Genomic DNA, 26531 nt, shown 5'->3' with positions numbered 1-26531 from the left:
TTTCACTTGTTTCTTTTTACCCAATATGGTTACTAGAAATTTTAAAATTACTTTGGTAGAGGACATTAAACTTCTGTTGGATAGCCCTGGTCTAGATAAATATAATTTGGAGACCAGGGTATTGTCAAACTAAGGTTAAACTCTGAAAACTGAGGTCCCCCCCCCCCCGAGAGAAGTTTCTCCATATAAGGGAAATCCCCATTTGTGAGGGTGTCTTCCTGGCCGTACCAGGAAGAGGGGGATGACCAGATCTCTAGAAGTTCTTATCAGTGGAGAACGCAAGGACTTAAATCAGTATAACAGTTTGCCCTTGTTTACTGTGCTTTTCTGGTAACTTCCCATAACCCACTTTCACCCCCAACATCTTTTGCCTTTAGCTGAAGGTGGAGTTTAAGGTGATGGCTTGGGCCCTGTCGCGGAGCTCCTCGGTATTCTGGCCTCTCCCACGGTGTGTACACGCGAGGCACACAGGTCGCTGACCTTGTTTCTGCGGTGCTGTTTCTGCTAGCGGGCGGACTCGGCCGGAACCTGGCGGGGTCGAGAAAACCACTTTCCGCACCTGCAGCACCAGCAACGACGAGAACTGCAGTGGATTATTCGTCAGGAAATAGGTTTAACCCCCGGATTCCCAACAATAGCTGTTTACTTTCAGGGCTTTCACCCACAGAATTTCTTTAATAGGTCACGGTCTACTTGTTTCCTTCGGAGCGACTACGTAGCACTACTGACGGGCCAGCTAATCCTTTCCTCACGGATGCGTGGCACCCAGGCCTAGCGAACTCACACACACGGTGCAGGTCTGTCTGCCGCGCTCCCGCGGCTTCAGTCGCCCGTCCGGGGGCCCACACGGTCCCGTTCCAGCCGCTGCGGCTGCATCACGGAAGCTGGATCCGGTGGACGAGTCCCTTCCAGCCGGTCCGTCTCCCTCTGCTCGTCCCGGACCCCGCGCTTCCCCAGAACCGTGGGAAGTGCCGCAACGCGACCTCCGCAGCCGCGCACACCCCGCCGGGGCCCGGCCTGCAGACGCGAGCCGGAGCGGAGCGAGCGGACACCGAATCCGCACGGCCGTGCGCGACTGAAGGCCGCAGAGCAGAGTTCGGGACACCCGGATTATGCCGTGGCGGGGGGGTATTCACGGCTCCGCGCCCGAAGCGCGGCATATCGCGGCACGGAGGTTCTTCGTCCTCGGAGCTTCCGGGTCACGACCAGAGCTGAACACGCCGGACGGCCCCGACCCCCGCAAACCGTTTTCTCCGTGTACCACCCCCCATGGAAGGTTCTGGAACTTCCCGAGCAGCGGCGCCGAGCGCCCGGAGGCCTCCCGGTCTAGCCCCGGAGCCGCGCCCCGCGCAGCAGCGACCGCCGCGGGCCCTCGGGCTCGGCCAGCAGGGGCCGGAAGCCGGCACGGAGTTCCCCGGCCGCCCCGGAGAGCGCCCGGCGGTCTGGAAATTTCTGAGGCGTCGACCCCGGACTTCCCCTGCCCCGAGGACGGCGCTCGTCGCTGCCGCTCCCCGCGGGGCCGCCGCCCCCGTCCCTGCCGCCGGACGGACTCCGGCCGAGCGACGGCAGAGCAGGCGTGATTCTCCAGACGCGACACAGGCCAGGCTGTACCCAACTTTAATCAGCGCCGCCAGGCGGCCGCTGCCCTTCCCGCGCGCAGGCGCCCAGGGCGCAGGCGCACACGCCGGCACCGCCCCGGAGAGAGTCCGCGAGGCGAGGCGGGACGGAGCGCGGCGCTCCCGCCGGCTTCCCGACGGTCGGACCCCGCGGCCCAGGGCATGCCACGGCGCCTCAGGAGGATGTGTGGCGCGGAGACAGAAAGACAGGGGCTGAGCCGGCAACGGTACGGCCCCCCCGCCCGCTCTGTGACGCAGAATCTCGGCGCCCTGGCGCGGCGCTGACGTCAGCGTGCGTCCGCGCGCGTCCGCGCGTGCCCCGCCTGAGCGGGGGCTCGGGACGCCGGAGCCGAGCCGGCCGGCCGCATCTCCCGGGGACGACGCGGTTCGGACTCCGGGGAGGCCGCCGGCTGTCGCGCTGTGTCCGCGTGTGCTGCACCGGCCCCGCGGTGAGTGTGGGCCCCTTGCGGGCGCGAGTCAGCAGCGCCAGCGGGCGGGGAGGGGCGGGGGTAGGCCGCGGCCCTTCGGCCGGACGCGGGGGTAGTGGCGCGGCGGGCTCCCCCGGTCGCGGACGCTTCTCGTCGGGGTTTCACGGCCGAGCTGTGCGGGGGCCGGCCCGGCGCGCGCACCGGACCCCGCTCTCGCCGCGTCCCCGCAGGGCGTGCAGCCGGTTCCCGGGCGCGGGAGGGGTCGGGGGAGCCCTGCGCCGCCGGCCGACCCCGGAGTCCACCGCCCGGGCCTCACCGCCCGGGCCCGTGGCCGAGGCGGGCGTGCGCGCTGGCTCCTCGCGGCGCCCGGGGCTTCGCGTTGGTGAGCGGCTGACGCCTGTCGCTCCTGGTCACTTGCCCGCTGCCGGGCCCCCCTGCGATGCGCAAGCGGCGCTCCTGTCCGCGGACCGCGGCCCGAGTCGCCAGGGGAGGGGGGCGGGAGCGAGGGCGCTGCCGGGGAGGACGTGTCGGGCCGCCCGCGGAGGTGGACGGCTTTAAAACGTGCGGTGACGGCAGCTGGGGCTGCGGTGCATCGGCTTGTGGAAGGTCGTCTCTGAACGTAAGTCGCCGTGGACGGCACGGGGTACGCCGGGGCTCGTTCTCGTTACCGGGAAAGCGCGGCTTTCTGAAGTGGCCTTCTTTTTTCTTTTCAGATTCGCAGCCTGGAAGAGCCCGTCTTTCCCCTCATTTCTTTCCCCGGCAGTGATAAACCCCATTATGGAGACTCAGAAACTTTATAAAGGGATATAGCGGGAATGCTGTGCAGTGTAATTTTGTGTATGAAGTGTAGTTTGAAAGGGGCAGGTGTCTGAGGAAGGGAGGCCAGTAGGGTTAGCTATTGGTGTATTGTGCGTAAACGATTCTGTTCCTAATAGTTACTCATATGTGATGACCCGAGGAAGGATGAGCTGTGTCACGTTAAGTTGATTTCTCTTTACAAAATGAATGACTTAGATATATGATGTTTAAAAACAGGCTATTTAATCTTTAAAGGCATGTTAAAGTTCCTGTTGTGGAAATATTATGGTTAAATGGTTTATGAAGAGCTTACCTTCAGGCAATCAAGTCTAGCCGGTGTGCGGAGCGAGGAAGACCATGAGGCTGCGGGAAGTGGGAGCAGATACAGTATTTCACAAAGGTGGAAGAGTTAGCACTTAGCTGCAGCAGAATCTGTTGGACGTGCACACTAAAACAGGTGTAGGTTCAGCTTGTGGGTGTTGATGTCCGCAGAAGCTGTCCTTGTAGCTAGTACAACCCGCTTAAGTAAATACCGTGGTGATAACCTGTGTGAGACTAGTTTTCAGATAGATAATCTGACCCTAAGAAGACTTTATTCTTGTTTGCTAGAGTAAAACAAGATTTAAAAAAAAAAGTACCATATTAAAGGGCTTCAAAGAAACCTGCATATAGTTTTTCCCTCTTGTAGCATAATCAGTAATTGGCTTGATGAATAGGCTTTGTAACTTCTAACTAAAAGCATATTGAAAGCATAATTTAAGTACCCTATAATTTTTTAGAATTTTGGGAATATCGGCCTCAAAATATCAAGAAGTTTTAGCATATATCCATAAATGTGCCAATTTCTTTCAGGCCTTATATTAGTATTACACCAAGTAATGAGCAGTTAGCCATTGAGTTACCAAGAGTTAATCTGAAACAACTAGATGTTATCGTGGTAATTTAGGATAGATACTCATCTCACCTGAGTGTAAACTTAGGCGTAAATCCCATAAAGAAGGTGTAGTGAATTTTACAGAAGTAGGAGCCTTTCGTTTGATTCTTCTGTGTGGTAAAGGAACTAATTTCATGTGAAGAGAGGAGAAATTTCATGTGAAGATTTTTGGCCATTAAAAAGTAAAATCGCTCATGCACAAAACTACTTCCCAAAGACTTCTCCCAGGTTCTTCATGTCAGAGAATTAAGAGTACCATGGAAGATAGCACGATCTTACCAAATGAGACAATTGGCAACAAACAGAAAATAAAATACGACTTTTCATGTGAACTCTATAGAATGTCTACATACTCAACGTTCCCTAGTGGCGTTCCCGTCTCAGAGAGGAGTCTGGCCCGGGCTGGTTTTTACTACACTGGTGTGAATGACAAGGTCAAATGCTTCTGTTGTGGCCTGATGCTGGACAACTGGAAACCTGGAGACAATCCTGTTGAAAAGCACAAACAGCTCTATCCTAGCTGCAGTTTTATTCACAGTCTGGTCACTCTCACTAGCCGGGATTCCATCTTAAAGGCGACTTCTCCAATGAGAAACCGTTCTCCACATTCATTATCTCCCACTTCGGAACACGGGGGCTCCTTCAGTGGTCCTCATGCCAACCTTGCACCGAGCCCTGCTAATCCTAGAGCAGTGGAAGACTTCTCCCCATTGAGGACTAACCCCTACAGTTATGCAATGAGTACCGAAGAGGCCAGATTTCTTACTTACCATATGTGGCCGTTAACCTTTCTGTCACCATCAGACCTGGCAAGAGCTGGCTTTTACTATATAGGACCTGGAGACAAAGTCGCCTGCTTTGCCTGTGGTGGGACCCTCAGTAACTGGGAACCAAAGGATGATGCGATGTCAGAACACCGCAGACATTTCCCCAACTGCCCGTTTTTGGAAAACTCTCTGGAGACGCTGCGGTTTAGCATTTCAAATCTGAGCATGCAGACACACGCGGCTCGACTGAGAACGTTCGTGTACTGGCCACCCAGCGTACCGGTTCGGCCCGAGCAGCTGGCAAGTGCTGGTTTCTATTACGTGGGTAAGAACCTCTCACGTGCTTGTATGTTTTATCACGTTCACTTTGTTTTTCGTATTAGGATGTGTGTGTAAGTTCAGTCTTGTTTTCTTTAGGTCGCAATGATGATGTCAAATGCTTTTGTTGTGATGGCGGCTTAAGGTGTTGGGAGTCTGGAGATGACCCATGGGTAGAGCACGCCAAGTGGTTTCCAAGGTAACTATTTTGAAAGGTATTACTGCCTCAAACTGTGCTTTCAAGAGGGAGGTGTGCTTGCAGAATTTAGGTTACATTTCAGTATAACAAATCTGCTTTTATGCTGTTGAGAAATTGGTCTTGTAGAGCACTAAATCTAAGGCCTCTGGCTCAGCCGGGGGGCATGTGACTCTCGGTCCCAGACCGTTGAACTGCACGCTGGGTGTAGATATTACTTAATAACTTAAAACACACCCGAATTTTCACGTTAATTGTTTTGATAAAAATGTTTTAGAATGTTCTCTTTCCTTTTGTAAGCCATGTATTCAGGATGTAATATAACTCGCTATGATTTTTTTAAAAAAGACTTACTTATTTGAGAGAGGGAGAGGATGCTAGCAGTGGGATGGGCAGGGAGGGGAGAAGACTAGCAGACTGGGTGCTCGGCTTGATCTTGGGCTGGATCCCAGGACCCTGAGACCATGACCTGATCATGAGTCATGCCTAATTACCTGAGCCACCCAAGTGCCCCTAATTTTAGTTTATTCTTGAGGGTTCATTTATAATTATGGTCATATGTTTTACCTGTAGCGTTCCCATTTTTGTTTTAAAGAAATCTTAAGGGTTACAAAGATGTATAAAATTGCACAAAAGAAAATAGTTGGAAAAAATGTAAGAGAAAAGGAGAATAAGAAGGGACATAAAATGATCTAGAAAGAGGCAAATACAAAAATGCATATAATGAAAGCTGATTAAATCTGATTATAATTGTAAGTTATTTTTTTCTGTACAGTTTATCTCGTGATAAGATCTTGTGATACTTAGTCACTGTGTTTCTAGCAGTATGTCCTGTTTTCTTTTGTAGCCTACAAAGAATTGAGAGGCAGTATTGTTCATGGAAATAGAATTAGAAATGCTTCATTTTTGAGGCGCCGTGTGAACTTGGACTAGTTGTGTGACCTATTTGAAACTGTCCTTATCTGTATAGTGGGGGTGTTGAGCTAGATAGTTTTTTTTAAATTGTGAAAAAAAATAATAAACTTTACCATTTTAACCGTTTCTAAGCTTATTGTCCTGTGGCATTAAGTATGTTCACATTGTTCCTTTGTCTTTACCAGCAGACTTTCTCATCTTCCCAAGCTTACTATACTCATCACAGGAACTCCCCATACCTACCCCCCACCCCAGTCCGGTTCTCCTTTCTGTCTGAGTCTGACTAAGTATCTCCCGTCGGTGGGATCATAGAGGGCAGTGTTTTGACCTGTGAGCGCCTTTCATAATGACGAGGACTCTCTTGAACCCCTTCAGGAAATTAAAACATATTTTTGTCGGTTTTTTTAAATATAAACTTGAAGTATTTTATTATGGATCAGTACATTGTTAAAAGTTGTGTTTTAAAATTTTTTTTTTTTAAAGATTTTATTTATTTATTTGACAGAGAGAGAGAGAAAGCGCACAAGTAGGCAGAGAGGCAGGCAGAGAGGGGGGGAAGCAGGCTCCCTGCAGAGCAGAGAGCCCCATGCGGGGCTGGATCCCAGGACCCTGAGACCATGACCTGAGCCGAAGGCAGAGGCTTTAACCCACTGAGCCACCCAGGTGCCCCTGAAATTTTATCTTTAATATTCATAATATAACAAGGTAAAATTTGACCTTCTAATTCTTAAAAGTGACATATTGTTTAGATTACTTAGGAAAATGTATTTTGTCAGAATTTTAAATGGCTTGATTATGCTTGGCTCTATGGGATTGGGTGCATAAAATTTGAAATTTAATAGCAGTATTAGAAAGACAAAAATAGATTTTCAGTTCCGGGGTTGGAATTACTGCATTTTGTCCTTTGTAAAACAAACGAAAACAAAATCTTGGTTTATTTCCATCATTTGTGTTTTGTTGAAATGGTTAAATAAGGGAAAAAGGCTTAGGGTGCTTTGTGTGAACACTTCGGAAAGCAGCAAATTTCAATTGTGGATAATCTTTAACCTCAGTAAATGGAAAACCAGAATGGATAACGGTTATCGGTGTTACTTGTCCTGTGTTGAGGGCCGGCTGGAGGGCGTTTCAGGTGCTGGAGATGTCACGGCGACGACGACCATGATCTCTGTCCTTACTGAACTTCTTAGAGGAGGGGCGATATATGAGCCAGGGCTCATTGTACTTGCTTTAATCATAATGAATGTAAATTAACCGGTCCCAGAGCAAAAATAATTAAAAACTGTATGACGACTGAGAACATCGTGAGAATGAGCGGTTTTCTCTCCGTGACAGACTGAAGTCATGAGCTTGCTTCCGTGGTCCCTGCTGATTCTGGGCTGTCAGTGGTTGAAGAGCATTTGGGTTGTTTCCAGCTTGGAGCGATAAGCATAGAGCCACTGTAAACATTAATAAACAGTCGTGACCGATGTTTTCATTTGGCTTGGAAGACCAGCCGGGCGTGGGATGGATGGGGTGTGTGGCAAGTTTTCACTTCCGACGAAGTGCTGTGTTGTTTTCTTAAGCGACTGTGCTGTTGTAGGTTTCTGCCCGCAGCCCGTGAGCTCTCCTGGTGTCCCACATCCTTAGCTGTAACTGGGATCATCATTTTAGTGTGGCCATCCCAGAAGGGGTGCCCTGACACTTCTCTGCGCTTTTCAGTAGCATTTCCTTAATGAGTAATGACGGTGAGCAGCTTATTTGCCTTCTACATATCTTCTTTGGTAAAGTGTCCAAATCTTTTGCCCATTTTAAAGTTTTTTTAATTACTAAGTTTTGAGAGTTCTTAGAACATCCTGGGTACACGTTTTTAACAGGTGTGCTTTGCTACCTTTGAGTTTGTGGTTTGTCTTTTCATTGTTTTAACAGTGGCTTTTGAGGATGTCATTTTATCGGTTTTATTCTGTATGGATTATGCTTCTGGTCTCTTAGCTGAGTGATCTAAGGAAGAAAAGATTTTTCTGCTGTCTTCTAGAAGTTGCACTGTGTGATGTTGAACATCATCTCTGATTCATTCTGAGTTTCTGCACGCAGCTGGGCGTAGGTGGAGGCTCGTTTTTGCGGGTAGGTGCTGAGCTGTGGTTAGCAGCACTTTAATGAGCTACCGAAGGGATAAAATGGAAGTAGCCGTTCAGTGAGCTTCTTGGAAGGCTTTCGAGCAGCTCTGGGAGTTGGTGAACAAGTGTTTGGGAAACACCGTCATTATGCATAGAGATGAAAATATTTCTCTATGTTTTGGAAGGAGGGTTTGTGCTTCACTGGTATCGGAAGAGGGATCCCTGAGAAAGATAAGCAGTTACGTTGTGAAAGATCCCATTTTAGGAATACTAATTACAGCTTTTGAAACTATGTGAAACCCCAAAAGTAAATTGTCCGAACAGCATTTTTCAAGTCTTAGCTTGTGCTCCTTTGAGGTCTAAACCCTTTTCTTGTTACTTGTTAATGTGATTAAGTAGAAAATGGCAGAATGCATCAATACGTAGTAAGAGTTAGTGTTTTATGAGGATTTTAAAGGATTTTTTCCTGCTCAATACAGATGTGTACTAGGTTGTGATGTAAAATGTTAATACTGTGGGGCACAGAGTTTGAAACCCACTTTTCTAGAAAATCAGGTGGTTTTTTTTTTTTTTTTTTAAGGTATAAAACACTTCACAAGTAATTGTCATCTTCTGTTATAGGTGTGAGTTCTTGATACGCATGAAAGGGCAGGACTTTGTTGATGAGATTCAAGCTCGATACCCTCACCTTCTGGAGCAGGTGAGTAAGTTCTTACACTTGTCAACGCTGAATTCTCCTAAATGATAATGACAAAGAATATTATTAAGAGTAATATTCACATGTGTATTTTCTTAACATTGTGTTTTCTTATTAAGTATGGTTAATTGCTTTATATCCAATTAATGAGACCTTTAATTTTTACTTTTGTAACTACCTTGCTTATTCAGGGCTTTTTAAAAAATTTTTAGGGGGCGCCGGGTGGCTTATTGAGCATCTAGTTTTGGTTTCAGCTCAAGTCATGATCTCAGGGTTCTGGTATTGAGCCCCGTGCTGGGCTCCCTGCTCATGGGGAGCGTATTTGAGATTCTCTCTCCCCCCTCCCCCTCCCCCTGCTCACTTGCTCTCTCTAAATGAATAAACTAAAAAAAAAAAAAAAAAAAAAAAAAAAAGATTTCTTGCTTTCAGGGTTCTGAGAGATCCGTTTCCCAGTGTACAAATGTGTGGTGGGATTGGAGGAGGATCGGTAGTGTCTCCTCCATCTTTTCTAGAAAAATAAACAAAAACAACTTGTTAGGACTTTGGAGCCTCTGGGAGTGATCCAGCTGAAAAATCTTTCAAATGGAATGGGGAACCATTAATTCTTCCCCTTCCCTGAAACTAGAGAAGTACTTGAACTCTGTTTGGAAGTAGGTAAAGTTTAAGGGGATTTTTTGATGATGAAGGTAAGACAGAGCAAAGTAAGTATATAAATTGCCTAGTTTTCAGAAGAGTGTATGTGTTACTGGAGGTAAACTTACCCTATTGCTCTGTTTAAGGTTGAAATTTTTTATTTTACCTATTAATTTTTCTCCTGTTTCATAGCTTTTGTCAACATCAGATACTCCTGGAGATGAAAATCCTGATCCACCAAGTACGTATGAAAGTATTCCAGATGTAGAATGGGAATTTTTATAAGAATGTTAAGCATAAAAGTATGTAAACAGAGGGTTTGATTTCTGAGGACATAGGAAAAAGTGCTGGGAAGTTAACTAATATTATGTTATATCCGAAGACTCAGGATGCTTATACAGCGTTTTAGCAAGTCTGCTACACTGTATTCTTCAATGCTGACCTTCCAACTGGGGAACAGGACATACGCAGAAGAGAAGTGACCATCACAGATAGCTCAGAGAATACTAGATGAGAAGTGTGAACAGTAAGCCGTCCAAAGAGGACAAGTTTTCTGTAAGCCAGTATGTTTGGAAAGGGCTAGTTGATGGATGATTTAAGAATTGGGCTAGACGTTAGCTGTTCATTAGGTGTGTACTATTTTAGTGCAAGGATAGGAAATAGATCTGGTTAGAACTTAGTTCTGGCCACATCTGGCATAGAGTTAATGTATGTAATTGACGTGTGTTGGGTGTCCAAATGAGATGACAGTGCACCATTTCTCGGCATACCCCATGACTCAGATGACTCAGGAGTGGTGTTGGGATTTGGAATTGGTTTTGACATGATAACTACCTCCTGTGTGATGGCAGCAGGGCTCACCGCTCTTGATCTAAATGTATAACCAGGTTTTCCATGGACCACCCTGTGCAGCTCCCTAATACAGGGACTGTCACATTTTTTCTCTTTGAAAGTTTCTATGCTCTCTTCCGTAACTCACAGCTCATAATCTTGCATGACTGAGGAAATAGACACAATCAAAAGAGAGCTGCTCCCATTTCCTCCCAGCAAAGCCACCAGTCTGAGATGTGTCTGTACCACTCACCTTTCTGTTCGTTTCATGAAGGAACTAAGGCCAGCTTTTCTCCTTGTCCTTTGTCCTCTGGATCTCAAGCCTCCTGCCAGCATCAGAATATTGCTTCGGCGGTGCTCGGCCCCTTCTGTTTCCATAGCATCAGGTTTTCAGTCTCCAGAATATTTATTTCAGTGTATGAACCTGATGTACTGTAGCCAGTCCCCAAAAGACCCTTCCTTGAGTCCATGTCATCTTCTAGCTGTTGTCTCACTTCTTTGCTTCCCTTTACAATAAAATGTATAGAAAGATTTATCTGTGCTTACTTTCTTATTTCTTTTCTATTCTTTCTTGAACTTAACTCTACTAAAAAGTGCTCCTGTCAGGGTCACCAAGAACCCACCACCTTTGTAAAGCCACTGCTTGACCTGGTGCCCACATTCAGACAGTTGAGTCTTAATCTCGTCCTCCCCCAGCTTTATTGGGATAGAATTTCCGTATGACGCTGTGTAACTTTAAGAAGTGATGTGATTGTTGAAAATAAATTAAAAAAAATCTTAAAAAAAAAAAAAAAGGTACACATGGACGTTGAAAATAAAAAAATCTTAAAAAAAAGTGATGTGATTGATACACATATGTTGCTAAATGATTATCATGTTAAGATTAACACATCAGTCGCCTCACATAATTTTACTTTTTTTATGTAGTAAGAATATTTAAGATTTACTCTTTGTAACTTGCACGTGTGTGAACCAGTACTGTAGTCTGTGCCCAGCACACTGGATATTAGATTCTCAGAACTTACTCCTCTGATAACGTCTGTCCATGTTATTGCAAATGGCAGGGTTTCCTTCTTTTTTATGGGTAAATAATATTCTGCACATATTACCACGTTTTCTTTATTCAGGCCTGCTGATGAACACTAGGGGTTGTTCTCATGGCTGGCTGTGGGGAATCATGCTGCAGTGAAATGGGAACGCAGAAAAGCTTTCAGAAAGGGTTTTGTTTCCTTCTGATAAATACGCAGAAGTGAGATTGTTGGATCATAGGGAAGTTTTTTTTTCCCTTCAAAAAAATTTTTAGATTTATTTTAGCATGCGTTTGCAAGCAGGAGGAGGGGGTACAGAGGAAGAGGGAGAGGCGGAGACTCTCAAGCCGACTCCTGCCCAGTGCAGAGCCCAACACTGGGCTTGATCTCACGACCCTGAGATTATGACCCAAGGTGAAACCAAGAATCAGATGCTGAACTGACTGAGCAACCCAGGTGCCCTGGGAAGTTCTAGTGTCAATGTTTTGAGGAATCTTTATACTGTTTTCCACAGTGGCTGAATGACTTTATATGTCTCCCAGTGGTGGAAGAGGCTTCCCCTTCTCCTGCTTCCTCATCAGCACTTGTTTTCTTGGGCTGTTGATTCTAGCCGTTCTGACAGGTGTCACGCTTAGTTTCTCACTGTGGTCATGGTTTGTGTTTTTTTGATGATGAGTGACATGACGTTGAACATCTTTTCATGTGTTTTGGCCATTTGTATGTCTTCTTTGGGAAAATGTTGCTCATGTTTTCTCTCCATTGTTTAGTTGGGTTATTGGTTTTTTGGAGAGTTGAGTTTTAGAAGTTTTTTGTATATTTTTGTTACTAACCCTTTATCAGGTAAGTCATTTGCAGATACCATCTCCCATTGTGAAGGTTGCCTTTTAGTTTTGTAGATTGGTTCCTTTGCTGTGCGGAAGTTTTATATCTTGCTGAAGTCCCAGTAGTTCATTTTTGCTTTTGTCACTGGAAGCAAGGGTGCTTCCAGTGACATTTCTAGTAAGAAGTTGCTGTGGCTGATGTCAGAGGTTGCTGCGTGTGTTCTCCTCTAGGACCTTGATGGATTCCTTTCATCCATTTTGAGTATTTTCATGTGTGGTGTCAGAATGGTCCAGTTTCATTCTTCTGCATGTGGCTATCAGTGTTCCCAGCACCATTTATTGAAGAGGCTGTCTTTTTTCCATTGGACATTCTTTCCTGGTTTGTTGAAGGTTAGCTGACCATAGAGTTGAGGGTCCATTTCCAGGCTCTCTATTCTGTTCCATTGATCTGTGTGTCTGTTTTTGTGCCAGTACCATGCTGTCTTGATGATTGTGATACAGCTTGAAGTCCAGAATTGGGATGCCACCAGATTTGGTTTTCTTTTTCAACATTCCTTTGGCTATTTGGGGTCTTTTCTGGTTCTTCTTTTTTTATTTTTAAGATTTTATTTATTTATTTGACAGAGAGAGCACAAGTAGGCAGAGAGAGGGGGAAACAGACTCCCCGCCAAGCAGAGAACCCGATGTGGGGCTTGATCCCAGGACCCCGAGATCATGACCTGAGCCAAACACAGAGGCTTAACCCACTGAGGCACCCAGGCGCCCCTCTTTTCTGGTTCTATACAAATTTTATTAGGGTTGGGTGTTCTAGCTCTGTAAAAAATGCTGGTGGTATTTTGATAGGGGCAGCATTGAAAGTGTAGATTGCTTTGGGTAGCATAGACATTTTCACAATATTTGTTTTTCCAGTCCCTGAGAATGGAATGTCTTTTCATCTCTTTGTGTCTTCCTCAGTGTCTTTCATGAGTGTTTTGTAGTTTCTAGAGTACAGATCCTTTACCTCTTTGGTTAGGTTAATTCCTCGATATCTTACGGTTTTTGGTGCAATTATAAATGGGATCAGCTCCTTGATTTCTCTTTTTGCTCCATTATTGGTGTATGAAAATGTAACAGATTTCTTTATGTTGATTTTTTTTTTTTTTTAAACATCTGTTCTAGCAGGTTTTTGGTGGAGCCTTTCAGGTTTTCTATATAGAGTAGCATGTTACCTGCAGTAGTGAAAGTTTGACTTTTTTAATGCTGATTTGGACGCCCTTTATTTCCTTTTGTTGTCCAGCTGCTGAGGCTAAGATTTGCAGTGTTAAATAGTAATGGTGAGAGTAGACACCCCTGTCTTGTTCCTGACCTTAGAGGAAAAGCTCTGAGGGTACTAGCTGTGGGTTTTTCATACGGGGCCTTTATGATGTTGAAGTATGTTCCTGCTAAACCTTTGCTGAGGGTTTTTATCACGAGTGATGCACTTTGTCAGATGCTTTTCTGCATCTGTTAGGGTGATACGGGTCTTACTCTCCGTCTTCAGGATCTTGCTGATTGGTTTGCGAATGTTGAACCACTCTTGCAGCCCAGGAGTGAATGCTGCTTGATTGTGGTGAATGAGTCGTTGAATGTCCTGTTGGATTCAGTTTGCTAATATTCTGTTGAGGATTTTTACATCCATGTTCATCAGGGCTCTTGACCTGTAGTTTTCTTTTTTGGTGGGGTCTTTGTCTGGTTTTGCTATCAGGGTAATGCTGGCCTCATAGAATGAATTTGAAAGTTTTCCTTCCTTTTCTTTTTTTTTTGGACTGGTTGAGAAGAATAGATATTAACTCTTTAAATGTTTGGGAGAATTCCCCTGGGAAGCCATCCGGCCCTGGACTTGTGTGTGTTGAGGGGGTTTTTGATTGCTGATTCAATTTCTTTGCTGTTACGGGTCTGGTCAAGTTTCCTATTCTTCCGGTTTTAGTTTTGGTAATTTATGTGTTTCTGGGAGTTTATCCATTTCTTCTAGGCTGTCCAGTGTGTTGGCGTGTAGTTTTTAATAATGCTCTCTTATGCCTGTATTTCTGTGGAGGTGCGATTTCTCTCATCGTGATTTATTTGGATCTTTTCTCCTTTTTGGTAAGTGCAGCTAGGGGTTTACCAAATTCTGCTCTCAGTTTCATTGATCTGTTCTAGGTGTTGTTTTTTGTTTTTGTTTTTACTTTTTCTATCATTTATTTCTGCTCTAATCTTAATATTTTCCTCCTGTTGGCTTTAGATTTCCTTTTTTCTCTCCAGCTCCTTTAGGTGTAAGATTAGGTTTTGTATCTGGGACTTCCTTGTTTCCTGCCATATTGCTGCGTACGTCCCTCTCAGGGCCGCCTTTGCTTCAGCCCAAAGGCTTTGGACCATCATGTTCATTTTCATGTTTTCATGGAGTCTTTTATTTCTTTGATTTCCCGGTCGACCCATTCATTCCTTAGCCGCATGCTGTTTAATCTCCATGTATTTGTGGTTTTTCAAAATTTTTTCTTGTGATCGACTTCAAGTTTCATAGTGTTGTGGTCTGATAATATGCAGGTATGATCTTGGTCTTTCTGTACTTGTTGAGGCCGGATTTGTGACCCAGGATGTGATCTCTTCTGGAGAATGTCCCGTGTGCACTCGAGAAGAATGTATATTCTGCGGTTTTAGGATGGAACGTTCTGAATATGTCTGTGATGTCCACCTGGTCCAGTGTGTCGTTCCTTTATTTTCTGCTTTGATGATCTGCCCCTTGATGTGAGTGGGGTGTTAAAGCTCCTACTCTCACTGTGTCATTATCATTGAGTTTCTTTGTTCATTCTGAATTGTTTTATGTATTAGGCTGCTCCCAAGTTGGGGGCATAGATATTTACAATTGTTAGATCTTGGTGGACAGATGCACTAATGAAGATATAGTGACCTTCTTCGTCTCTTGTTACAGTCTTTGGTTTACAGTCTAGTTTGTCTTATAGGAGTCTGGCTACTCTGGTTCCTCTTTTGACATCCGCTAGCATAATAAATGGTTTTCCATCCTCCTGACTTTCAATCTGCAGGTGTTTTTAGGTCTAAAATGTGTCTTTCGTAGGCAGCATATCGATGGGTCTTGGTTTTTTGTTTTTTTTTTTTTTAACCCATCCTGACACCGTATGTCTTTGATTGGAGCATTTAGTCTGTTTATACTCAGAGTAATTATTTATAGATTTGACTGTAGTGCTTTTTATTATTTGGTTTTTGTTTGTTTCTGGAGATTTTCTCTGTTCCTTTCCTGTATATCATTTTGATCTTTTCCACTCACAGAGGCCCTTTTAGTAGTATTTTTTGCAGGGCTGACTTAATGACCATGACCTCCTTCGGTTTTGTCTGGGAAACGCTTCATCTCTCCTTCCATTCTGAAAGACGGCCTTGCTGGGGAGAGTATTCTTGGCCGCAGATTCTTCCCATTCAGCACGTTGACTACATCATGCCGTTCCCTTCTGGCCTGCCGAGTGTCTGTGGGGAATCTCAGCTGGCCTTATGGGTCTTCCCTTGTAAATTAAGGACTTCTTTTGTCCTGTTGCTTTTAAGACTTTCACACTATGGTTTGCAAATTTTCCTACAGTGTATCTTGGTGTTGGCTGGCTTTTATTGATTTCGAGGGAAATTCTCTGTACCTCCTGGATTTGGACGTCCCTTTCCTTCCCCAGATTAGGGAAGTTTTCTCCTATTATTTCCTCACATAAATCTTCTGCCCCCTTTTCTCTTCTGGGACTCCTGTCATACCAGTGTTAGGGTGTTTGATGGAGTCACTTAGTTCTCCCAAGTGTATTCTTGTGTTCCATAATTTATTTATTTTTAAGATTTTCTTTATCTATTTGAGAGAGACAGTGTGAGCAGGTGGCAGGAGCAGAGGGAGAGGGAGAAGCAGACCCTCACTGAGCAGGGAGCCTGGTGCGGGACTAGATCCCAGGATCCTGGAATCATGACCCGACCTGAAGGCAGACACTTAACGGACTGAGCCACCAAGTGCCCCACCATAATTCTTTCTCTTTTGTTGAGCTTCATTATCTTCCATTACTTTGTCTTCTGGATCAGATTCATTCCTCTGCTTCTTCTACGCTGCTGTTTCCATGATCAGTTACTGCATTCTTCATCTCTCACTGATTCTGTTTTATTCTCTTATCTCTGTAGTAAGGGCCTCCCTGAAGTCTTCCGTTCATTTCTCAAGCCCAGTGAGTGTGCTTATGATCGTTGCTTTAAATTTTCCGTCAGATGTTACTTACATCTGTTTTGCTTAGGTCTCTGGCTGTGGCCTGATCTTGTTCTCTGATTTGGGATAAATTCCTCCATCTTGGTATTTTGTCCAAGTCTCTTCCTCCTTCTCTGTGTTAGAAAAGCCTGTTATGTCTCCTGCTCCTGAAAACAACGGCTTTCTGAAGAAGAGGCCCTGCACTGCCCAGGGCCTGGCCCTTCAGGGAGTGCCTCAGGTGTGCGCTGCACGCGCTCTGCGGCTGTGGTTTGGCTGCTCTGGCCTTCGGGCCGGCGGTCTGCACGGGCTCTCCTTGCCCGCTGTGGGCAGCGTTTGGTCCCTGGCCCAAATGTGGTGAGTTTTAATGAGGTGTGCTCGGGTCTGTTTGTGAAATGAGACCTGTCAGCACCTCCACCAGAACTGAGGCCTTGCAGAACTCCCTGGTTGGGAGACGGGGTGTGGGCAGGGGTTTCTGTTTGTCTTCTGGAGGAGGGGCCCGCCGCAGAGCAGCGGAGGCAGGCTTGACTGGGAAGGGCTTTCCCGGCAGTGTGTGGGGTGGGGCATGGGACCCGGTGTAAGCGGGGTACGCAGCCAGTGTGGGCGCTGTGCTGTCTACTGCAGGTGGGTCTGTGTTTATGCTGAGGGGCGGGGAGGGAAATGGGGCCAGCGGGTGCCTTTGTACCCAGAGAGGCGTCTCTGTAATGCTGCCTCTCCAAGAAGAGCAAGTAGTCTCCCCCACTGTGTGCTGCAGGCGGTTTTTTAGGCGTTTCAGGTCACTGTTTCCGCACTGTCCGGTCCCCAGGTTGTTTGCCCGCCTCCTCTCCAGTGGTGGGGCAGCACCTCCAGCCTCTAGCCCTGCCTGCCGACCTTGAAAACTCCAGGCTTTAATCCTGGCTGGTTGCAGGAACTCAGGAAATGCAGCCCCTGTCACTTTCCCAGGCTGTGCCTTTGGGGAAACACTCTCCTTGTGCGTCCCCTATGTGCTCCTCCCTCCCCTTTCTCTGCAACCAGGGCTCCCTCCCCTCCACAGCCCTGTGTTCATTTCTTCTCCCAGACCACATTTCCACACTTGTACCTTCTTCAGAGTGGCTTCTTGTCTCCCTGTAATTGTGGAGTTTGTTCTGTCAGTCTTCAGGGTGATTTCTGGGGTATTTAGGATGACTTGATAGTTACCTGGCTGAGTTCAAGGGACGAAGTGAGTCTGAGGTACCCCCCCCCCACCCCCCCCCCGTTTTTGCGTGCCCCCGCCCCCCCCCCCCCCCCGCCCCCCATTTCGTGGCTGTGTTCATCAAGGATATTGGCCTGAAATGTCCTTAATCTGTCTTAGTTTCAGGGTGATCTGGCCTCCTGAAATGATTCTGACATTGTTTCCTTCTCTGAAGTATTTTGAAAGAGTTTAAGAGGGGTTGGTGTTAATTCTTTTTAAAATCTTCGGTAGAATTCATCAGTGAAATCATCAGATTCCATATTTTTCTTTGTTGTGAGATTTTTGATGACTGATTTAGTTATCATAGTTGTTACTGCTCTGTTCAGATACTTTATTTTTACCTGATTTAGTCTTGGTTAAGTTGTGGGTTTCTAGGAATTTATCCATTTCGTATATATCGTCCAGTTTCTTAGCGTGCAGTCGTGCATAGTAGTCTCCTAGGACCTTCTGGACATTTGGTGCGTCATCTGTAATGGCTCTAATTTTGTACGATTCCTCTCTTCTCCAGGTTGGTCCAGCTAGAGGTTTGTCAGTTTTGTTTATCTTTTCAAAAAATCCTAGTGTTCCATTGTTTTTTGTTTTGTTTTTTGTTTTTGGTTTTTTTTTGCTTTTGTTTTTACAGTTTCTGTGGCACTTATGTCTGTTCTAATCTTTAATATTTTCTTGCTTCTGTTCACCAGAGGCTTAGTTTGTTTGTATTTTTCATTTTTAAACTAGTAAGTTTTCTTAAAATTTTAGGGTAGTTAATATGCTGTGTTATGTTAATTTCAGCTGTATGATATAATGATTCCGTACGTTACTCAGTTCTCATCAAGATGAGTGCATTTTAATCCCCTTCACCTGTTTACTCCATCTCTCCCCCACCTTACTTTTCTGTTTTCTGGACATAAAAAGTTAAGCCTTTTTTTTTTTTTTTTAAAGATTTGCTTATTTTCGTGCATGTGAGAGCTCATGTGGCAGGGCAGGGGCAGAGAGAATCTCAAGCATTCTCCCCTCTGCACAGGGAGGCTGATTGGGGCTCGGTCCCACGACCCTGAGACTATGACCTGAGCCAAATCCGAGTGTTGGATGCTTATCCAGCTGCCACCCAGGCGCCCCAGAGAGCTTTCATTGTGCCTAATTTTGGTATTTCTTGCTAAAAACTTCCCTCTCAGAACTGCTTTTGCTGCATCTGCTCAGTTTGGGTATGTCGTGTTTTTGTCCGTCTCAAGTACTTGCTGATGGCTTGTTGATACCCTGTCGGGTCCATTGGTGGCTCAGGAGTGTGTCTAATCTCCTGTATTTGTGACTTCATTAGTTTGTGAGTTTCCTTTCTGTTACTGATTTTTAGTTTTATGCCATTGTAGGTGGAAAAGATACTTGATGTGATTTCCGAATCTTCAGGTTGTTAAAGCTTTGAGGAGAGGCTGAGATCTGTTCTGAGAGGACTGCTGGGCGAGAGCTTGAGAAGCGTGTGTGTTGGGTGCTGCGGGGTGAGGTCCGCTCGGCGGAGTGCTGTGCAGGTCTGTGGTTTCCTTACGAACACTGTGTCCGGGCGTTCTGGCCAGCGCTGGAAGTGCGCTGTTGAAGCCTCCTGCTTGTAGGTATTAGTCTTTTCTGCACTGTAGTTTTGTGAATATTTGCTTTAAACATTTTTTTTTTAAAGATCTTATTTGTGTGTGAGAGACAGGGAGAATCTCAAGCAGACGGCCCTGAGCACAGAGCCTGATACGGGGCTCGATCTCACAACTCCGAGACCGTGACGGGAGCTGAAATCAAGAGTCAGCTTAACCGACGGATCCGCCCAGCTGCCCCTGGCTTAAAGGCTAAGGCTCCGGTGGTGCGCGCACGCGCCTGTGCATGTGACGTCCTCTTGACGCCCTCTGTGGCAGCCGCCTCTGTCTCCTCCCAACGATTTTTGGCCACAAGTCTGACTTGTTAGGTAGCCACGCTTCATCTCTTGGTTGCCGTTTGCGTGGAATTTTCCATCCCTTTTCTTTTCGTCCTGCCGGATGGAGTCTCCTTTGGAGCTTACTGTTGGGTCTCGTTTCTTTAAATGTGTTCAGCCGCTCTGTGTCTTTTGACTAGAGAATGTAGTCCCTTGACGTTCTAAAGTAACTACTGGTCCTCTGGAGACTTACTATGATTTTTTCCCCAGTTCTTTGTTCATTTCTTCCCTCACGCTGTAATCCTTGACTGACTGCTGTACTAGTGTGCTTTAGTTCCTTCGCTTTACATCCTGTGTGTCCACTCCAGGTTTTGTGTTCGTGCTCACCTGCATGTTCACGTAAAGCATCTCAAGAGGGCTGGTAACAGCTCACTTCTCTTCACCGTGCAGTTTGCACTGTTGATCTTCCCCTTCTGATACGGGTCCGTCTAACAAGTTATTTCAGTTGTAGTTACCGAAGTTATTGTTTCACTTCCATGCCAGAGGTACAGTAACAGGACAGGGTATTCTGAATTGACTCCGTATTTACCTTTACCAAGAAGCTGTGCGCACTGGCGCGCGTTTCCGTGTTGCTATGTAGTGTCCGTTTCAGCTTGCAGAGAACCTGCTAGCATTGGTTTTTAGGGCAGGTTTAATGTTGAAGAACATCTTCAACTTTGGTTTTCTGGAACGTCTGTCTCTTTTTTTTTTTTTTTTTTTTTTTTCCATTTCTGAAGGATGGTTTTGTCATTGTTCTTGGTGTGGTTTTGTTTTCCGAGTCTGTCTCAGCTGGGCTGTACCATCTCTGCGGACCAGGGTGTGGAGAGGCTGAGGGTGTCCCTTGTATGTGAGCAGATGTTTTTTTTTCTTGCTGTTTTCAAAGTTCTCTATTCAGCTCTGTCTTCATATTTTCACTATTACACATTTGAGAATAATGTTTGGGTTGATCATGCTTGTGGTTCTTTGCTTTTACTGTTGCTGGAGAATACAATAACAGAACTGGAAAATCTCTCCCATGATTTGGGAAGTTTTCAGCTGTTTCGTCTTTAAATAAACTTCTGCTGCATTTTTCTCCTCTGGGACTCCTGCGACGTAGATGCTCATTTGTTTGCTGGTGTCTTGTAACTTCCACAGACTTTCTTCACTCTTTGATTCTTTTTTCTTTTTTGTTCCTCTAACTGCGTGATTTCAAACAATGTCCCTTTAGGTTCTCTGATTTTTTCTTCAGCGTGGTCAAGTCACTTGTTGAAGCTCCTGACTCAGTTTTCCAGTTCTGTTCCAGGATTTCTCTTTGGTTCTTTTTTGTGGTTTCTGTGGATTAAACTTTTGAAATGTAGTTCATTTTTTTTAGTTTCCTACTTTTGTTTTCTTGAATTGCGTTGAGTATAAGATGATAATATTTAGTTTGTTAGGCAGATTGTAGTCTCCATTTCTTGGTTTCCTTTGCTGTTGTCCTGTGGCCTGTTTTGCATGATTTGAGGAGCCTCTCATTGGTGTCTGAGCACTGGAGGAAAGAAACATCTCTTCTAGTCTTTACAGACTGGTTTTGGCAGATCAGAGACCTCCTTTTCCTGTCCGTTCCCTTGGCGTGTACCTGCTTGGGACCAGTGGTGAGGCTGTTGCTTTGTCTGTGGTGGGATCTCTGGTTGGTGCGCTTACTATTGCCAGTGGCGCAGGCTGGCGTGGAGTCTGTCTGGTCCCCTGATGGAGGACAGCGCACCGTTCTGCAGGATGTTGGGACATGGGTCTGCTGTGCGGTCCACAGTTGGGTCCGCAGGTGGCAGGGCTCTTACCAGATATGCAGACAGGTGTGGCCCCCTCTAGGTCAGTGGAAGGGCTCCTGTCTGGAGCAGAACGGGGCCCTGGACCCTGGCTGCGAGTGGCTAGAACTGAGCCCGGGGCTGTTTCTGGTTCTACTGCCAAGATTGAGGTCTTCAGACCTGGCTTTGGAGGCACAGGTGGGCATGTCTCTGGCCGTGTCTCTTGGTGGGGAGGAGAGCTTCCTGATGGTGTTCGGAGAGGCTGCAGCTTCGTAGGATCTCTAGAGGTGCAGACGGCGGTGTCCCTCTCTGGGTCCCAGCGCTGGTTATGCCGCTGTGGGCTGAGGCTGAGGCCTTTCAGGAGCTGCAGGTGTGCACTGGGTATTGTCTCCTGCTGCGTCCCTGTGCCAGCAGGACTGTGCGCAGATTGACACTGGGAAAGGTTGGTCTGATTCTGCATTCTGACGGAATTTAGCAGGTTTACCTCCAGTGGCTCCCGGACCACGGTGGGATGCAGTTCACAGGCAGTTTCAGCGTCGAGAGCTAGAACTGGGGTCTGTATGTCTGTATGCCAAAGCACGGGTAGGCCTGGGTCCTCCTCATTCTTTTGTGTGGGGTGCTGGCGACAGGATCAAGTCTTATGGGCCTGTAGCCAGATCCTGAGGGTGCGGAGCTGTTCTTGGGTCTGTAGCCAGGCCCAGTGTTGGCGAGCCAGCCGTCGGGGTGCAGGCCTGACTTGTTACAACAGTTCTCCTTGGCATCGGGCTCCACTGGGGTTTCGCAGTCTTCTGCCTGGATCTCAACGCTTTCACAGAGGTGCAGTTGCTCACTGGTGGATTCCAGATGGCTGTCGAGTCACAGTACACGTGGGGGACGTCTTACTTGGTCACAGTACACGTGGGGGACGTCTTACTTGGTCACAGTACACGTGGGGGACGTTACTTGGTCACAGTACACGTGGGGGACGTAATACTTGGTCACAGTACACGTCGGGGACGTCTTACTTGGTAGTCTCACTGATGTGACTCTCCCACATCCTCCTTCAGACACCTTCGCCTGGCTTCCTGGACACCGCCTTCGCGGTTTTCCTCTGTTTCTCTGGTTGGTCATGAACAGTCTCCTTTGGTGGCTCCTTTTTCGAACCACAAATGATGGAGAACTTCTCAACACTTGGCCCAGATTTACTTCATTTCCTGAGCTCTAGGCTGGCATGTCCAGCTACATGTTTAAATCTCAACTTGATTATAATGGGTGTTTCCGAGTTAATACAATCAGGGTAGACCTTTTCTCTCATCTTTGATCCCTCAGACTTGTTCTTGTCTGGTCTTCCCCATCTCAGTTAATGGTAGCCACCTGCTGAGGTCAGAAAGTTGACTCAAGCCAGGCATCCTTCCCGCTCCTCTCTTTACTTGGTGTGTTTCATCCGTCGGATGTCCTCTCATCCTTGCCTTCCTGACAGCCCCGAATCTTCGTGTGTCTCCCCATGTCCACAGGGCACTGTGAGCCCAATCCACGCTGCCATCCCCGTCTTCCTGATGACCTGGCTGGTCTCCTCATTGAATCTCATGAACGTTTATTACAAAGCTGCCAAAATCATCTTCTGAAAACACAAATCGGGTTTTACCGTTCTTTACTTCAAATGCCTGCCGAACATTCTAGCACACCTAGAGTGCAAGGTAAACTGGCAAGGCTGTACACAGTCTGGGGATTGCCCTTCTCACTGCTACTCACCAGTCTTGTTCTTTTTAATTTTCTTTTTAAGATTTTAAAAAAAATATTTGACGGAGCACGAGCAGGGGGAGCAGCAGGCAGAGAGAGGGAGAAGCAGGCTCTCCACTAAGTGGGGAGCCTGACGAGGGGCTCATTCCCAGGACCCCGGGATCATGAGCTGAGCCGAATGCAGACACTGAACGACTGAGCCACCCGGCGCCCCTCTTTCAACGTCAGGAACTTGTCTCAGGGCTCTTATGCCTGCTGCTGTCTTGCCCAGAAGATTTCTTTCAGAAGTTCCCCTGACCCTTCTTAGCATTATTCACACGCTTGTCCTTGCGGTCGAGGTGCTGCCGCTGGCCTTGGAGCTGCGGGCGCGCTGTGCTGGTGTTTACTAGAACACTCTTCCAGCAGAGGGCGGTCACGTGTCGTGAAGGATGAAGTCTCTTGCGATTTCCCCCCAAGTGCCTTATGGGTCAGCACCGACCCCGCTCCCAGAAGGTACTTCCCTGATCGCCATGTCCGCGGTCCTCATCCCGGCAGTTCGTTGTGGCCGCGTGACACAGCTTTCTGTCCTTCCGAGTGTCTGTTGCGAGCGCAGTCCCATCTTGCTACTGTGGTGTGGGATGTATTTTGCATGAACTCTCCCACTTCGCTCTCCTTCCCATCTGGGTCACTCTGGATCGTCTGCCACCTCTCTGGGTCCCGTTTCCCTTCAAGTCCAAACTGCGGCCAGCCTAGCAAAGTCTTTGCTGGTGCCCTCCTTTCTGGGGCGGACCCGCCGTCCTGCAGCGCATTCGTTCCCAGAATAGCCGTACATCAGACTCGTTTTGGGAATTGAAAAAGACACAGGTTCCTACGCCCTGTCCTTAGAGAGTCTCTCACTAAGTGGGTTCCAAGATGTCATGTCGGAAGTGATATTTAGAAGAGGATACCCCCTGTTCCACTCTGACCAATCCTCTCATGTTCATGCCTATGTTGGAATTCCAGGAAATTGGTGCATAAAGCTCGTGGGCCTTACCAGGACATGAACACATGAGAGTAAAGATTGAGCCATCGTCGTGATTTTTCTGTGTATTTTCACATTTGTGGAATTTAGCATTGGTGCATGTCTTTTCAAATAGTTGTCCATTTTGGACCTGGAGAAAGTTGTTCAGAAGACGCGGTCATGATGAACACGCCCGTAGTGACGGCCGCCTTGGAGATGGGCTTCAGCAGGAGCCTGGTGAGGCAGACCGTGCAGAGTAAGATCCTGAGCACTGGGGAGAATTACAGAACCGTGAACGAGATTGTGGTAGCGCTGCTTAATGCAGAAGATGAGTCCCGAGAAGAAGAGAAGGACCAGCCAACTGAAGAAATGGCGTCAGGTACTTGGGAATGTTAGTTGCCCGCCCTGTTCTGCAAGGCTCAGAGGACTGGCTTTGCTTAATTGACAGATCGTGGGTGTCAGATAAGGGAGTTTGGCGGAAGTGCTTGTAGAACTGACGTGATGGGATGCAAGTGGAAGTCCGTGTCATTCGTTCCGTCGGGGAGGTACAGGGATTGTAAGTGTTAGTGTCCTTTACAGTTCTGCTTTCTGGGGAACAGCAGGGTTTGAGGACTTTTAGAAATGACAGAAACAGAGATCCTTTGTGTTACGCGTACTATACGATATGCCTTAGCTAAATCTTCCGGAAGTCTCCTGAGCGATAGGCACAAGGTTAAGTGTGAACCAGTGATTTTATGCTGCCTTTTCAAGCTCCTCTTTATTTAGTGCCTAAATTGTTTGTAGACTTGGTTGTTAGTGACTATGTGTGTATAGTTGGAACCCTTAAAAATCTAATGGATTTGTTTTCTTTTTTCTTTTTTAAATGAAGATGATTTGTCATTAATTCGGAGGAACAGAATGGCTCTCTTTCAGCAGTTGACTTGTGTGCTTCCTATCCTGGATAATCTTTTAAAGGCCAATGTAATTAATAAACAGGAACATGATATCATTAAACAAAAAACACAGATACCTTTGCAAGCAAGAGAACTGATTGATACCGTTTTAGTTAAGGGAAATGCTGCGGCCAACATCTTCAAAAGTTGCTTAAAAGAAATCGACTCCACGTTATACAAGAACTTATTTGGTGAGTTTTTGGTAAGATTATTTCAGAAATCTGTGGGATTATGTTTGTGTTTCTGTTTGACAAACAAGGTAAATCGAATTAGCCGACTCTAGTGTGTACGTTTAAGTAGTTCTAGAACAGCGGCGTGCTCTCCTTGCCCGAGCAGTGTGACTGGGTGACTTGCGGTCTGCAGTGGCCTCCGTGGTGTTCCAGGAGATGAGGAGTGAGGGACGCACTCTGGTCTTTGGGGGAATAATGCCTTTTGGTGTGTTTCTTTCCTCAGTGGACAAGAACATGAAGTATATTCCAACAGAAGACGTTTCAGGTAAAACAAAATGAAGACTTAAGACCAAAAGGAAATATTACTTTTTTTTTTATCGGGAGGTGAAGTAGATACCCGGTGTGACAGAGTGTGCTGTTCCTACTAGGTCTGTCGCTGGAGGAGCAGCTGCGGCGGCTGCAGGAGGAGAGGACGTGCAAAGTGTGCATGGACAAGGAGGTGTCCGTCGTGTTCATTCCCTGCGGCCACCTGGTCGTGTGCCAGGAGTGCGCCCCGTCTCTGAGAAAGTGCCCCATCTGCAGGGGCATAATTAAAGGCACCGTGCGTACCTTCCTCTCGTAGGAGTCTTCAGGAGATGGCCGAGCACTGGGGGCCATCTGAGGTGTAGAGGAATTACTGGTTCTTAGATTAGGACGTTTGTGTTGTGTTCTGCTTCGCTGCTAGTGCTCGTTTCAGAACGTTAATATCCTAAGCCCCGTTTAATCTCCGTTTAGATGGGGGGGTTTGCACATGACGGGCTGTGTTAATGTGCGTGTGCGCGCAGGGAGAGGTCATGGGGGAGCCTTGGTGCCCTGAGGTGTCACGTGACAAGGGCATGTTTGGTGTTCTTTCTGGAAGCTCTGAGTGCGCCCCGAGAGAGTGCTGTTGACAAGAACTGGACAGGGGAATGCTGGAGTTCACCACAGTTACTGTGCCAAATTCTTTTTGGTGTTTTTCCACTTGTGTTTTAAAATAAGGACTTTTTTCTTACTGGTAAATAAGCTTTTCCCTAATTGGTGAGAAACCTCGTAATAAAATTCTTTAAGAAGACTGCATCTTTTTTCTCCTGAGAACGTATTTTCTTCTCCTGATTTAGAAAGTATTTTTTCCATGCCTTAATAGGGTTATCAGGGTTAAATGAGTTACTGTACAGTAGTATTTGTCCCATTGTAAGCACTCAGATATTAGCTGTTAAAAGTGGAATTCATAAAACAAATTACTAAGAAGTGTTCTTAGGGGCGCCTAGGGGGCTCAGTCGGTGAAGTATCTGCCTTTGGCTCAGGTCATGATTGGGGTTCTGGGGCCAAGCCCCGCATCAGGCTTCCTGTTCAGTGGGGAGCCTGCTTCTCCCTCTCCCTTTGACCCTTCCCTCGTTCTCTTGCTCTCAAGTAAATAAAATCTTTAAAAAAGTGTTCTTAAATAATGTGATTTTTGAAATTCTTTTAGGTGGACGGTATCTGTCTAATTGCTTTGTGTATTATAACTAAAATCCATGTTAAAAATGAAGTAAAATGAGGCCTATCTGCATTGGGA

General features: G+C 46.5%; 1 protein-coding gene across 1 annotated transcript; it reads left to right on the top strand.

The window, feature by feature from the left end:
• The first annotated feature begins 1638 nt into the window (after window positions 1-1638).
• Window positions 1639-26053, top strand: LOC111153695 (baculoviral IAP repeat containing 2). Its single transcript, XM_022512846.1, has 9 exons — window positions 1639-2065; window positions 2758-4868; window positions 4961-5060; window positions 8687-8765; window positions 9588-9636; window positions 23993-24235; window positions 24725-24979; window positions 25242-25283; window positions 25387-26053. The coding sequence occupies exons 2-9, from the start codon at window positions 3971-3973 to the stop codon at window positions 25578-25580; spliced, it is 1860 nt and encodes a 619-aa protein (XP_022368554.1). The 5' UTR covers window positions 1639-2065; window positions 2758-3970; the 3' UTR covers window positions 25581-26053.
• The last annotated feature ends 478 nt before the right edge of the window (window positions 26054-26531 follow it).

Source organism: Enhydra lutris, unplaced genomic scaffold (genome assembly GCF_002288905.1).
Source record: "Enhydra lutris kenyoni isolate GAN:26980312 unplaced genomic scaffold, ASM228890v2 scaffoldscaffold34, whole genome shotgun sequence".
Taxonomy (NCBI): Eukaryota; Metazoa; Chordata; class Mammalia; order Carnivora; family Mustelidae; genus Enhydra; species Enhydra lutris.
The sequence above is the reverse complement of the archived record's forward strand: the minus strand, read 5'-3'. Positions and strand labels throughout refer to the sequence as shown.

Bases quoted from the DNA above. Each gene is read 5' to 3' on its own strand.
- LOC111153695 (XM_022512846.1), top strand. From the start codon at position 3,971: ATGCACAAAACTACTTCCCAAAGACTTCTCCCAGGTTCTTCATGTCAG. The intron at 9,637-23,992 runs GTACGTATGAAA...CTTTTCAAATAG, and splicing joins TGAAAATCCTGATCCACCAA to TTGTCCATTTTGGACCTGGA. The intron at 25,284-25,386 runs GTAAAACAAAAT...TGTTCCTACTAG, and splicing joins TCCAACAGAAGACGTTTCAG to GTCTGTCGCTGGAGGAGCAG.